This window comes from Pan troglodytes, chromosome 12, assembly GCF_028858775.2.
Source record: "Pan troglodytes isolate AG18354 chromosome 12, NHGRI_mPanTro3-v2.0_pri, whole genome shotgun sequence".
NCBI classification, from domain to species: domain Eukaryota; kingdom Metazoa; phylum Chordata; class Mammalia; order Primates; family Hominidae; genus Pan; species Pan troglodytes.
The window spans coordinates 51113912-51128940 of record NC_072410.2 but is presented as its reverse complement, the minus strand read 5'-3'; the positions used below and the strand labels follow the sequence as shown (position 1 = coordinate 51128940).

General features: G+C 44.5%; 1 protein-coding gene across 26 annotated transcripts in view; it reads left to right on the top strand.

Moving 5' to 3' along the window:
- Positions 1–15029, top strand: part of DYSF (dysferlin) — a 233977-nt gene that overhangs the window by 165184 nt on the left and 53764 nt on the right. For 17 of the 26 annotated variants that reach the window (XM_016948752.4, XM_016948750.4, XM_054677948.2 and 14 more), the window contains one exon: positions 4840–4902. The exons of the other annotated variants lie outside the window; for them this stretch is intronic. In XM_016948752.4, coding sequence (XP_016804241.1) covers positions 4840–4902 — 63 coding nt within the window. The remainder of the gene's footprint in view (positions 1–4839; positions 4903–15029) is intronic. 26 annotated transcript variants of the gene reach the window in all.

Sequence of the window (15029 nt, the reverse complement as noted above, 5' to 3'; positions counted from 1 at the left end):
TGTGTGGAGTAGAGGTGGTGTGTGTGTGTGGTAGAGGTGGGGTGTGTGTGTGGTAGAGGTGGTGTGTGTGTGTGTGGTAGAGGTGGTGTGTGTGTGTGGTAGAGGTGTGTGTGTGGTAGAGGTGGGGTATGTGTGTGTGTGGTAGAGGTGGGGTGTGTGTGTGTGGTAGAGGTGGGGTGTGTGTGGTAGAGGTGGGGTGTGTGTGGTAGAGGTGGAGTGTGTGTGTGTGGGGTAGAGTTGTGTGTGTGTGGTAGAGGTGGTGTGTGTGTGTGTGGTAGAGGTGGAGTGTGTGTGGTAGAGGTGTGTGTGTGGTAGAGGTGGGGTGTGTGTGTGTTTGGTAGGGGTGGTGTGTGTGTGTGGTAGAGGTGGTGTGTGTGTGTGTGGTAGAGGTGTGTGTGTGTGTGGTAGAGGTAGGGTGTGTGTGGTACAGGTGGTGAGTATGTGTGTGGTAGAGGTAGGGTGTGTGTGGTAGAGGTGGAGTGTGTGTGTGTGGAGTAGAGGTCGTGTGTGTATGTGGTAGAGGTGTGTGTGTGGTAGAGGTGGGGTGTGTGTGTGGGGTAGAGTTGCGTGTGTGTGGTAGAGGTGGTGTGTGTGTGTGTGGTAGAGGTGGTGTGTATGTGTGTGGTAGAGGTAGGGTGTGTGTGGTAGAGGTGGTGTGTGTGTGTGGTAGAGGTGGTGTGTGTGTGTGGTAGAGGTGGGGTGTGTGTGTGTGTGTGGTAGAGGTGGGGTGTGTGTGTGTGTGGTAGAGGTGGGGTGTGTGTGTGTGGAGTAGAGGTGGTGTGTGTGTGTGGTAGAGGTGGGGTGTGTGTGTGTGGTAGAGGTGGTGTGTGTGTGTGTGGTAGAGGTGGGGTGTGTGTGTGTGGTAGAGGTGGGGTGTGTGTGGTAGAGGTGGGATGTGTGTGTGGTAGAGGTGGGGTGTGTGTGTGTGGTAGAGGTGGGGTGTGTGTGTGTGGTAGAGGTGGTGTGTATGTGTGTGGTAGAGGTAGGGTGTGTGTGGTAGAGGTGGAGTGTGTGTGTGTGGAGTAGAGGTGGTGTGTGTGTGTGGTAGAGGTGGGGTGTGTGTGTGTGTGGTAGAGGTGGGGTGTGTGTGTGGTAGAGGTGTGTGTGTGGTAGAGGTGGGGTGTGTGTGTGTGGGGTAGAGTTGTGTGTGTGTGGTAGAGGTGGTGTGTGTGTGTGTGGTAGAGGTGGTGTGTATGTGTGTGGTAGAGGTAGGGTGTGTGTGGTAGAGGTGGAGTGTGTGTGTGGAGTAGAGGTGGTGTGTGTGTGTGGTAGAGGTGGGGTGTGTGTGTGGTAGAGGTGGTGTGTGTGTGTGTGGTAGAGGTGGTGTGTGTGTGTGGTAGAGGTGTGTGTGTGGTAGAGGTGGGGTATGTGTGTGTGTGGTAGAGGTGGGGTGTGTGTGTGTGGTAGAGGTGGGGTGTGTGTGGTAGAGGTGGGGTGTGTGTGGTAGAGGTGGAGTGTGTGTGTGTGGGGTAGAGTTGTGTGTGTGTGGTAGAGGTGGTGTGTGTGTGTGTGGTAGAGGTGGAGTGTGTGTGGTAGAGGTGTGTGTGTGGTAGAGGTGGGGTGTGTGTGTGTTTGGTAGGGGTGGTGTGTGTGTGTGGTAGAGGTGGTGTGTGTGTGTGTGGTAGAGGTGTGTGTGTGTGTGGTAGAGGTAGGGTGTGTGTGGTACAGGTGGTGAGTATGTGTGTGGTAGAGGTAGGGTGTGTGTGGTAGAGGTGGAGTGTGTGTGTGTGGAGTAGAGGTCGTGTGTGTATGTGGTAGAGGTGTGTGTGTGGTAGAGGTGGGGTGTGTGTGTGGGGTAGAGTTGCGTGTGTGTGGTAGAGGTGGTGTGTGTGTGTGTGGTAGAGGTGGTGTGTATGTGTGTGGTAGAGGTAGGGTGTGTGTGGTAGAGGTGGTGTGTGTGTGGTAGAGGTGGTGTGTGTGTGTGGTAGAGGTGGGGTGTGTGTGTGTGTGGTAGAGGTGGGGTGTGTGTGTGTGTGGTAGAGGTGGGGTGTGTGTGTGTGGAGTAGAGGTGGTGTGTGTGTGTGGTAGAGGTGGGGTGTGTGTGTGTGGTAGAGGTGGTGTGTGTGTGTGTGGTAGAGGTGGGGTGTGTGTGTGTGGTAGAGGTGGGGTGTGTGTGGTAGAGGTGGGATGTGTGTGTGGTAGAGGTGGGGTGTGTGTGTGTGGTAGAGGTGGGGTGTGTGTGTGTGATAGAGGTGGGGTGTGTGTGTGTGGTAGAGGTGGGGTGTGGTAGAGGTGGGGTGTGTGTGTGTGTGGTAGAGGTGGGGTGTGTGTGGTAGAGGTGTGTGTGTGTGTGTGGTAGAGGTGGTTGTGTGTGTGGTAGAGGTGGTGTGTGTGTGTGGTAGAGGTGGGGTGTGTGTGGTAGAGGTGGGGTGTGTGTGGTAGAGGTGGGGTGTGTGTGTGTGTGGTAGAGGTGGGGTGTGTGTGGTAGAGGTGGGGTGTGTGTGGTAGAGGTGGGGTATGTGTGGTAGAGGTGGGGTGTGTGTGGTAGAGGTGGGGTATGTGTGGTAGAGGTGGAGTGTGTGTGTTTGTGTGGGGTAGAGTGTGTGTGGTAGAGGTGGTGTGTGTGTGTGTGGTAGAGGTGGGGTGTGTGTGGTAGAGGTGGGGTGTGTGTGGTAGAGGTGGGGTATGTGTGGTAGAGGTGGAGTGTGTGTGTTTGTGTGGGGTAGAGTGTGTGTGGTAGAGGTGGTGTGTGTGTGTGTGGTAGAGGTGGAGTGTGTGTGGTAGAGGTGGTGTGTGTGTGGTAGAGGTGGGGTGTGTGTGTGTGTTTGGTAGAGGTGGTGTGTGTGTGTGTGGTAGAGGTGGTGTGTGTGTGGTAGAGGTGGTGTGTGTGTGTGTGGTAGAGGTGGAGTGTGTGTGTGTGGAGTAGAGGTGTGTGTGTGTGGTAGAGGTGGTGGGTGTTTGTGGTAGAGGTGGTGTGTGTGTTATAGGAGGTGGTGTGTGTGGCAGAGGAGGTGTGTGTGTGGTAGAGGTGGGATGTGAGTGTGTGTGCGTGGTAGAGATGGTGTGTGTGGCAGAGGTGGGTGTGTATGTGGAGTAGAGGTGGTGGGTGTGTGTCCGTGTGAGTGTGTTTTTTGTGTGTGTGGTGAGCGTGGGGTGCCAGCAGGAGACAGGCCTGGCCTGCTAGTGTGCAGGAGGCCTCGGGAGACTGTTTCCTCACTCTGTGGGGTGGGTGCTGGGGATGGCCGGCTCTGGGACTCCCAGGCTCCCAGGCTCCCAGGCGCTGGGGCTGGGGCTAATTTTGAGCCTGCTGCTCCAGTTATAGTCTCTGGGATGCCGTGAAGGTGGGAACGTGCTCCCAGAACCGGAGTGGCAAATTATGCCCGAGTCCCAAAGGGGAACGTGTAATTTCTGAAGCTGGACCAGATCTTTGGAGCACTATGTTTAGCTTTATTTTGCTCTGGTGAACTGCCGGTTTCCCTCTCACCTTTCTAAAAAAGAACTGCATTAAAAATAACAGTAAGGCTTCTGTGGGGTTCGGGATGCAAATGGGAGGGGCAGAGCTGCTGCCTGGCGAGGTCTGTCTCTGGCTAGCTAGGGGTGGCACGTGGAGTTCACCCAGTCTATTCCAGGGGTCACACGACATGTGGCCAGCACCCCAGGGCCATCCAGCAGCTCTGGCTAGGTGCCCAAGGCTGATTCTGCCCTCCTGCGTATGCTTCTGGCTCTGAACAGCCCTGAGGGGCCCCTCAGTGATGTGTCTTTTCACAGAGCAGGGAGGGATCTGAGTCCCCAAACGCCCCTCCTGGGCCCAGCAGGGCTTCACCTTCCGTGGGTTTCTTTGGGCATCGGGGGAGTGTCTTCCAGGATCTTCCTGTTGAGGAAGGCAGGGCAGCCTGGGGTTTCGCCCCTTGGAGTCCTCCCAGAGCCCCCTGCTCAAGGCTTAGAGGTTGAAGGGCCAGCCCCGGCAGCTCTGGGTCCTAGCTGGCTGCTTCCCAGCACCTACCCTCCTGACCCCTTTGCTCTTTCTCGAACGGGCTGTGCTTCTTTCTTCCCATCTACCTTTGCACTTGCGATTCCCTCTGCCTAGCATGCGTCTTCTCACCTTGCCCACCTGCTAGCCTGGTACTCATTCACCCAGAGCCCCATCCCCTTATCCTAGAGTATCGTAGTGGTCTCTGAACAAGTCTTCCTGCCTTCAGCCCTGAGCCCTGAGGCCCTCCTCAGGCTGCAGCCCAAGGATTCACAGTACAGGGAGATTGATTCACAGTACTGGGAGATTGTAGGCAAGGAGCTGATGCTCAGAAAAGGATGCAGAAAGTGATTTGTAGCATGGAGTGGAGGTTGGACTATAAGACTCCTAAAGTCCCCACTGATGTCAGGTTTTGGGGAAGACATATGATGCCCTGGTTCTTGTCCTGGAGGAGGGAAGACTGAGTAACCTGCTGTAGCTTTGGGAACCATGCCCTGCAGTGTTGGTGTGGCTCAGAGGTTAGGATGCTGGGGTTGGAGTGTCCCTGAAATAGGCAGATTTTGGAGAGGGAGGGAGGACATATGAGAGAGTGGGCAAGAGTCAGGCATTGGCTGAGCCCCTTCCACGTGCCTTGCCTTGTGCTGGGCGTGCACAGCCTTCATCTCATTCATACTCACTGTCGCCCTGTGAGGTGGGCTTTGGGCCCATTCTCCAGATAGGACGCTGACCCAGAGAGGTCAAGGGGCTTGCTCAAAGTCACACATCTGGTGAGGTGTTGGAGCCAGGCTTGTCCAACTCCAAAGCACATGTTCTCCCTGGAGGAAGAGCAGAGGGTGCCTGGTCAGAGAGCGCTACCTCTTGGGGACTGTCCAGCCTTCCCTAAAGTGGGTTCTCTAATCCTGTTGCTAACCAGCATGTTTCATTTGTAGCTTGCAGACGGTCTGTCGAGCTTGGCCCCCACTAACACGGCTTCTCCTCCATCCAGTCCTCATGTATGTACTGTTTACTTATTTGTGGGCTCCTTGTATTCCCTTGTGGGGCTGGGGGTAGGGGGGTTAGGAGGGAAACGGGAGGGGAGAGTGGAAGGGAAGAAAGGAGGTATTTCCTGAGCCCTAGCAGGGAAGTCATCTATCTTTGCCTCACTGAAAAGGAGGGGTGAGAGAAAGCTATGGAGTAGATGCTCAGAAATGGACACCCCTAGGTTACTTCCTGGGATTTACCTTATTTACCTGTGTGAGGGCTGGGGGCTTAGGTGGGGCTGCATGGGCCAGTGGAAGCGGGGAAATCTCTCAATTAGACTCTGACTTCTGGAGTGTGGGACCCCAGAAGGCTCTTCTGGGCGTGGGACCTCAGACGGCAGGCTGACTTTCTGTGCTCCTCCCTGATGTGTGAAGGGTGTGTGTGACTGAGGAACCCTGGCTGGCCCCTCGGGTGCTAAGAGGTCTGCTTGGGCCAACAGTCTGCTCCTGCAGTTTCCAGCAGGACTCCTTTCTGCTTGCCTGAGTGGATTCCTTAGGTGTCATCTTTCTGGGCTGTGGGTCCCTCTAGGAAGATGACTTTGATGTCTGGCCTTCAGCATGCGCTCCTGAAGTCCCATGCTGAGGGCCAGTGGGAGCCCCTGACCTGTGGAGGGTGGCGGAAGAGACAGAACTTGCTAAAGGCAGTGAGTTACATTCTACTTATGGTGTCAAGAGGAGGCACTGCTGTACTGGGGGTCTCATGAGCTTCTAGAAGGAGGCTATCGATATACATATTTTTTTCTGATTTATCTATTTTAAATAAAATATGGAAAACACAAAAAGTGTCAAGTAGGAAGTTAAAACCACTTTTATTCCTACCAGTTTATGATAGGCACTGTTAGGGTTTTGATGTGCCTAAATTTTTTAGATATCTTTTAAACTCACATGAATACTTTTTAAAAACAAAATTGGAATCATACTTTTTTATAATTTGGATTTTTTAAATTTAAAAGTATATATGAATATTTTTCCATATTTGTATGTGTGTATATATATGTATAATATGTATGTTATATATATTATATATATATATTTTGAGATGGAGTCTCACTTTGTCGCCCAGGCTAGAGTGCAGTGGCATGATCTTGGCTCACTGCAACCTCCATCTGCTGCGTTCAAGCAATTCTCCTGCCTCAGCCTCCTGAGTAGCTGGGACTACAGGTGCACAACACCACACGTGGCTAATTTTTTGTATTTTTAGTAGAGACGGGGTTTCACCATGTTGGCCAGTCTGGTCTTGGACTCCTGATCTCATGATCTGCCCGCCTCGGCCTCCCAAAGTCCTGGGATTACAGGCGTGAGCCACCACACCCAGCCTATTCTTATATTCTTTAAAGATATGACTGCATGTCACATGAACATTCGTAAACTTTTAACTACTCCCTATCATTTGCCATTTAATTTGTTTATTTCTCCTATTGTCTTCTTTTGTCCCTTAAAGGACTTATTTTAGTTCACTTTATATATGTCCATTCAGACGATTTCTTTCTGTTTTTTTTTTGTTTTTTGTTTTTTTTTGTTATGCCCAGGTACACCTGTTCAGGCCATTTCTTGTTAAAGTGTATTCCTAGGCATTTTATGGTCTTTGGTGCTGTTCTAAATGGAATATATGTTTTCCTCATGACTTTGTCGAACTATCGCTAGAATATAGGAAAACAATATTTTTGTATATTTACTTTGGAACTGACTCTTTATTAAGGCCCATTTATTAGTTCTGACTATTGTTAATTGATTCTGTTTGGTTTTCCAAGTAGGTAAGATTGTTTGCTTCAAATAATGATAAACGTGTTAGTTTCTTTCTAATAGTAATGCCTCATTCCTTTTTCCAAATACCATTTGATATTTGAGATGCTGCTGAGCAGACTTATTTAGTCATTCATTCTAATGAGACTGCCTCTACCAGATTTCCATTAATTGGGATGATGATTGATGGTTTCAGACAGATATTTGATTTTGGCAAGGTTGTGTCCTTTATTGTTTGTTTGTTTATTTTTTTATTGTTTTTGAGATGGAGTCTTGCTCCGTTGCCCAGGCTGGAGTGCAGTGGTGTTGTCTTGGCTCACTGCAACCTCTGCCTCCTGGGTTCAAGCAATTCTCTTGCCTCAGCCTCCTGAGTAGCTGGGATTACAGGTGCCCACCACCGCACTCTGTTAATTTTTGTATTTTTGTAGAGACAGGGTTTCACCATCTTGGCCAGGCTGATCTTGAACTCCTGACCTCAAATGATCCACCCTCCTTGGCTTCCCAAAGTGTTGGGATTACAGGTGTGAGCCACCGCACCTAGCTGATTGTTAGTTTATTAATAGCTTAAAAATTAGTCATGGAAGTTTAATTCTATCAAATGTCATTTGGCATTTATTAAGATGATAATTTTATTTTCCATTGTCTGTTAATATAGTGTATAATTGTGCTATATTCCTAGGGTAAACCCAAATCGGTCAATTGGTCATGGTATTATAGTTTACTACAGTTGCAGCCTTCTTATCCAATGCAATCAAGACAGGTAGTTGATTGGCTAATTGACAAAGTTGATTAAATAGGGACTTTTTTTTTTTTTAATTGTACTTTAGGTTTTAGGGTACATGTGCACATTGTGCAGGTTAGTTACATATGTATACATGTGCCATGCTGGTGCGCTGCACCCACTAAATCGTCATCTAGCATTAGGTATATCTCCCAGTGCTATCCCTCCCCCCTCCCCCCACCCCACAACAGTCCCCAGAGTGTGATATTCCCCTTCCTGTGTCCACGTGATCTCATTGTTCAATTCCCACCTATGAGTGAGAATATGCGGTGTTTGGTTTTTTGTTCTTGCGATAGTTTACTGATTAAAAGTCCTACAAATGTACCACAAACATTTTGTTTTTAACCATGTCCATGTAACTTTATTTGCCAATCATTTGACATGTGCCACACCCTCTTTTTGAATTTGGATGTGCTGACTTGTGTGTCATGTCATCCTTTTGGTATAAATCATATCCAAAATGCATTATCCAGGATTTTTAGTTTTAGGTTTATTAAAATTTGATGAGAACTTAACGATACTTGCAAAAAAAAATCTGAGTGTAGAGTCCTCTTAAAGTTTAAGATGCCCTTCCACCTTTTATGTTATCTCACTTGTACTTGATATTCATCACTTAAAAAAAAAATCAAAAGCAAGCCAGGTGTGGTGGCTCTTGCCTGTAATCCAGCACTTTGGGAGGTCGAGGTAGGCAAATTGCTTGAGCACAGGAGTTGAGATCAGCCTGGGCAGCATAGTGAAACCCTGTCTCTACAGAAAATACAAAAATTAGCCAGGTGTGGTGGCACATGCCTGTAGTCCCAGCTATTCAGGAGGCTGAGGTGGGAAGATTGCTTGAGCCCCAGAGGACGAGGTTGTGGTGAGCCGTGATAGCATCACTGCACTCTATCCTGGGTGACAAAGTGAGACCTTGTTGCAACAAACAACCTCACCAAAACACAAAAGCCTTAAATTAGTTTTCATAGATACAATGCCCTTCCTTTTTATATTCAAATTCTATGTGTTTTTAAATATATACTTTGTTTATCCAATTACCATATTAGTACAACCCAGCTCATCTTCTGGAGCTGCAGTGGGCATCCTAGAACAGCTGTGGACAGTCAGTGGTTCTGGACCTCAGGCAGATTGTTGGCAGACGGGACAGACAGCATTTGTTAATCCTGGCTAAGAAGTTTTAAGGAGAGCTTCTATTATGTATTATTGAGTTAGGTTTGCTACTACTTAGGATTTTTACGTCTGTATTAATAAGTATGACTTTCGAGTTGTCTTTGTTACACTTTGATATCGGGGTTATACTAGTCCCTTAAAATGCTTTTCAGGTGTACTTCTACTTTCTGTGCTCTTAAACAGGCTCTGTGGCATGATAATTATTGTTGCTGAAAGGCCCTAAAATACACCAGAGCCACTGTTTATGAACTTAAATTATGCAATTTGGAAATTATATGATACAAATATTTCAATAGTTTGGCTTTATGTACAAAATGTGTAATAGTAGGAAACCTAAATTTAAAAAAAAATGACCGACAATCATGTAATTTAAAAGGTGGTGAAATTGTATCTATGGTTTCCTAACACAGGATAGCCATCATTTTTTCTCTAAAATGGTGTTATATGTTTTGAATTATAGAAGATTTTCAGGAACGCATATCTTATATAATTGTATAAGATGTGACTGTCTTGTATGCATTCGTAAAACTGGGCTCAACACATTTTCTGGGAGGGGATTCTTTGATCATTTTGTACTTCTTCAATCAATTTGGTAGCTGAGATGTCATCAGATACTGCCTGTTAACACTGGTATAATTTTTCAAAAAGAATTTCTTCTCCATCTAGTTATGCCTCCTTTCATTCTCAAGATTATATTTTATTATTCTTGCCAGAATTTATCAGATTTTTTTCACTCTATTCAAAGAATTTTTAGTTGATCTTCTCTATTATTTCCTTATTTTATAATTTATTAACTTCTTTTCTTCTATTTTATTCCTTCCATTTTATTTCTTTTCTTCCATTTTGGGGGAGTTTATTATATTTTAACCTCTATGTAAACATTTAAGGCTCTAAAATTCCCTCTCACTACTGCTTTACGCATCCTGTAGGTTCTGACAAGTAATATTTTTGTTATTTCCCATTCTGAGTATTTTCGGATTTTTATTATTTCTTTTTGACACCTAAATTGTCTAAAAATATGGTTTTTGGAAGTTACTAACTTATATTTTAAATTATCTTTTGTTATTGATTTCTAGGTTAACTGGAATGGTCTCTATGGTCCAGAGAGTGTAGTCTGTGTGTAACGATATAATACTTAGAAATGGCCTGACACTTGCTTTATGGTCTAGTTTAAATCTGTAACTGTCCTGTGTGTGCTTGAAAAGAATGTGTATTGTCCAGATGTCTTAAATATTCAATGTGCATTTAGAACAGGCTTGTTAATTGTTATTAAAATCTGTACTCCTGATTTTTGTGTGTGTGTGGTTTATCAATTTCTGAGCGAGACATGAAAATATTCTGCTTTGATGTGACATTTGTCAATTTCTTCTTATAATTCCACCTACTTTTATATATTTGATGCTCTCTATATTTTTTCTCTGTCTATAGAGAATTCTTATATCTTCCTGGAGAATTGAATCTTTTAACAATATGTAGCAAGCCTCTGCCCATTTCTGTCTTTTAAAATCTCTGCTAATGAGTTTTTCTTAAAGTCTGTTTTGTTCATGTTAATATAGCTACCCCAGCTTTCTTTTGGTTAGTATTTTCCTTGTATAGCTTTTTCCATCTTGTTACTTTCAACTTTTCTGTCTTTAAGTTTTAGCTATCTCTCCTGTGAACAGCAAATAGATAGATTCTATTTGTGTTTAATGCATTCTGACAATCTTTACTAATATATTTGAATTTGTTTCTGCCATCTTATTTTGTATCTCTATCAGCCTTTTTTCAATTAAAATATTCCCCTCCTTTTTTCCATCCTTTCTCTTCTTTTTAGTTTCAAAACTATATATGTTTCTATTTCTTTAGTGATTAGTATAGAAATTTTAACACGGCATATTTAACTTAGCAAAGTCTAAATTTAATTGGTATTTATATCTTCCTCCAGAATATTACAAGGAACTTAGACTGCTTTAACTCCAATCACCTATCAATTTGCAAACTTTTGTACAATATTTTAGTTTTATCTTTTTTACCTACCTTTTTAAAGCATTATTTTATTTTAAGTAATCATTTTTTTCTTTTAGCTATATTCACATTTACTTTTTTTTTTTTTTAATATCAGTCGTCTTTTTCCTGAAGTAGGGCCTATTGAAATTCCTATAATTGAGGTCAGTTCATTATAAACTTTCTCACTTTTTAACTGTTTGAAAATATTTTTTTCACCCTTATCTTGGAAATAATAGTTTCACTAACAGTTATTTTCTGTCAGCACTCTTTTCTGGCTTCCATTGTGCTATTGTTTTCACAAATCTGAGGACTTAAAAAAATTTTATTTTAAAGTTAAGTTTAGTTTTGGCTGGGTGCAGTGGCTCATGCCTGTAATCCCAGCACTTTGGGAGGCTGGGGCAGGCAGATCATTGAGCTCAGGAGTTCGAGACCAACCTGGGCAATGGTAGCAAAACCCCGTCTCTACAAAAAATACAAAAAATTAGCTAAGTGTAGTGGTGCATACCTGTAGTCCCAGCTACTCGAGAAACTGAGGTGGGAGGATCGCTTGAGCCCAGGAGGTTAAGGCTGCAGTGAGCCATGATTGTGCCACTGCACTCTAGCCTGGCCCACAGAGTGAGACCCTGTCGCAAAAACAAAAACAAAAAAAATTTAAAAAGTAAAATTAGTTTAATTTAATTTTTAAAAGATGTTATTTTTATTCATTCTGAGCGATTCTCAACCATTATCTCTTCAAATGTTACAGATTCCATTCTCTCATCATTTCTGGAACTGTGGATATACAATGGACCTCTTCTATTCTTCATGTCTGTCAAATTTTCTTTCATATTGTTTATTTCTTTGGATTGCACTCTGGCTAATTTCTGAAGATGTATCTTCTTGTTCACTTGATCTTTAGCAGTTTCTAATCTGCTATTTTACCCTATCTATTGAGTTTTCAGTCTTAAGTACTATATTTTTATTTCGAAAAGTTTTATTCCCCCAATCTGCTTGTTTATTTTTGAAGGTCTCCTGTCCCTTTGGCATATTTTTAATGCCTTTTATTTATTTAAACAGTTTTTCCTTAAAGCCCTATTTCTGACTACTCTGACTTCTGTTGTCTGATTCTGCAATTGGTTGGCTCTAGCTGGCTCTTGCTCATGGTGCCTAGTTCCTTATGTGTTTGATTGTGAACTCATGTTCCTTGGAACTTTATCTGAGAATTCTTTGGGGCCTGGGTGGAAGTTACATTCTTTTAGAGAGGATATGTGTTTACTTTTACCAGATGTCTGGAGACACTATAAACCCAGATTAACTTAAAACTAAATGTTCAGTGTGTGGCTTTTTGGGTCCACTAGTTAGTATGCATTTTGGCTCCTTATTTCTCTGGATTTTTCCTTTCTCATTTGCCCTTAAGGATTTTCTTTACATTCCCATCAGCTCAGCCATGCATTTAAAATGGATTTTAGAAATATCTTTTCTGTTAATTTAGGTGTTCTTACTTGGAGGGTTTCTCTGGTTGTCTAATTTGTCATTTTGCTGGAAATCAATGTCTTTATTAGAGATTTAAATTTGAAGTCATGGTTTTCATCATGCAGGTTTATCTCCTTCAGGGTTGTGTACTCTAATTTCTTGTTTGCAGTTTCCTCTTAAGACTTCCTATGAATATACATGAGCCATTTGTTTTCTTCTGCTTTTTACTCAACTCTTTAAGAGCATTGGGAGACATTTGTCTTTGTCTTCAGATCGCTCTTCTTCTTTTGCCCTTAATATCTTCTTTTTTTCCCCTTGTGTTTATCCTTACAGAGGGAAGTCCTTGCTTGTCAAATACTGGGAGTTCAGTTAGATTCTTTCCATAAATTCATGGGCCCTTCTAATCTCAAACTCAGACAAAAAGAAGAAGGAAATAGTTTAGATTTGCAGTAGTTTCACTTTGCTGGTTAGAAATCCAGCAGGGTGGGAGAAGTAAGAAGGAAACCAGGATCAGAGGCAGCTATGTGGGGCTATTCTTCTGGGCTGAAGAGTTTATTTCCTATGTTTGTTATGGTAGTCAGGGGTTAGCTAGGGTAGGCCAGAGGGCCAGAGCTGCTGCGCCTACCAATGAACTCCTATGTAGGAATTTCTTAAGTAAAGTAGAGTTGACCCTCTCCCACTAGGCCCACCAGGCAGGGTGTTACTTTAGGGAAGTTTCTACAGTTTTGGCTGAGTGAATCCTTAACCTTGTGGGTTCAGACACCTGTTGGGTCAATTTTCTCACGGCTAGATGTGTAAACTTACATGAGAAATATAGCTCCCTGGGGCATGTGACCTTGGTGGCTGGTGCAGCCCATAGTCTCCTATAGGCTCAGTCAGTGGGAAGCCAAATTGTGATTAAGAGTGAGAAATCAGAATGAGGAGAGAGAGTTCTGTAATTTGAACTTTAGTGCCAGCTGACTTGGCACTGACACATCCATCTCCAAAGGTAGGGGCAGCTTTAGTCCCTAAGCCTAGGTCTGCTCTCCCGTGATGGTGCTGGTGTGGACACCTGTCAGTGTTTACTCCTTACTCCTGTTTGCCTGTTCTTCAGGCCTGATTAGTACCTTTCTTCATGGATATGCTCTTTCTCTGGATTAATACATTCTTCCTAATTATGGTTAAGTCTTAGTGTAGGAGGCATTCTTCCCTGTTGAGATGACTTTGCCTCTCCTTGCTCTCACCGACTATGAAGTTATTTCATGGTCTAATTCTCCAAGGGCAGCCCTATTTCCCTTAATTCCAGGTTGGGGGGATGTGGGATGCCTTATTGCAGCTCATGAGTACTGACAACAATTTATTCCAAGACTTTGAAGCAAAGGTTTTCTGAGCAAAGGAATCAATTACAGGGTGTGGCTCCCAAGTGAGGAAGCATTTTCAGAAGGCATCCAAGGCAGTTTGTCTCTGAACTTCATGGTTGCACCTCTGAACTTGAGACTTAGAGGGGGAGTATTTTAACTTTAATAACATTCATGGTTTTACCTGTACTTTTGTACATATCAGATGTGCTAATTAGGAAGTCACTTATCTTTTCCTTAAAGTAGGTTTCCTAAGGACACGTATTTGGCAATATTGGTTTAGCAAGAATTACTGTATGTGCTTGAAAGTAACTGTACTTCTTTAAAAATATCACCCGTTCAGAAGTGTTGCCAGTGAAGCCTGGCCTCCCCCCACTCCTATTAGTTCTGATTAGGGAGGTTTGATGCCCGTCACTGGTGTAATCTGGACCTTCCTTTGTGACTCATTCTTTCTCTCATTTTCTCAGAGCAAATACAAATCGCCCATCAAATGACAAGTGAAAGCACAGGGGGAGGCGAGGGGAGGGAATCAGAGCCGAAATCTGTTAGCTATTTGGAGTAATTGGTTATTTGCTGTGTTTGCTGGTTGGGAAGCAGAGCACATACTTCACGGTCTCTCCTGTTACGGGGGCTGGAGTCACCCTCCGATATTGGATCCTCGTTGCCGGAGCCCTTGGCTCGGGGCGCCTTTTCCCTGCTTGGCATTCCTGTGGTCTCCTCGGGAGTGCACCCCTCCTCCCTCGCTGCACACTGCAGGGGGGACAGCCTGGGGTGAAACTTGTCTGGCAAACTTCAGGGCTCCATCAGGGAGGAGGAGGCCCTGGCTCCCACCATCCGGCGCTCCTTGCCTCCACCTCATCCTGACATAACCCCTCCACCACCCCCTGCCCCAAGAGGTCTTTCCCCTGGTCTGAGAGGGATCTGTTTTCCCATCTAGAGAAAAAACACTCATCTCTTCCTAGAGGGATATTCTTGGCTTCCCTTGGAAATCTACAGCATAGGCAACTCTCTCTGAGGTCTAACTTGATGTCTTCCTATCTCTATTGGTCCTATGCACTGGCTACTCCCTAGCCTGGGTCAAAATAGTGCTTGGAAGTTGGTACAGCGCTCACTGCTGAGCACAAGACCCCTCTGAGTGTGCTTGGTGAAGCTTATTAACCCACCTTTTGTCTTTAACTCTCTTCTACATTAACCAAGGCACAGGGAAATCAGAGCAAATTAGCAACAAGTTCAAAATATAAAATATTTGAAAAGTAATGTGATTTTGTGTATGAAAATGTATACAGTAACTAGAAAGTAGGTTGACTTTGGCACATAGTAGGTTCCCCCCAAATCCTCTTAAAATTGAATTTAGGAGAGCTAATATTAGTGTCTGTAGCTTGATGAATGCTTCTGCAGTCTTGGGAAGGCCTTCAAAAATAGTTTTTCTCTTAAGTAGTTGTAACTCTTGTTAAGCAAAATTGTCTACATAAGCAGAAGGAAGATAAGGTATGCTGCCCAGGCCCTGTTGGAATTGTCACAGATTCTGAATTAGTCATGTTTTGTTGCTTTCTTCATATGTTTGAAGAGTCTGATGGAAGCTTCTTTCATTCACCTACTGGCTAGGTTCCATTCCTCTAGGCTTTCTGCATAATTGT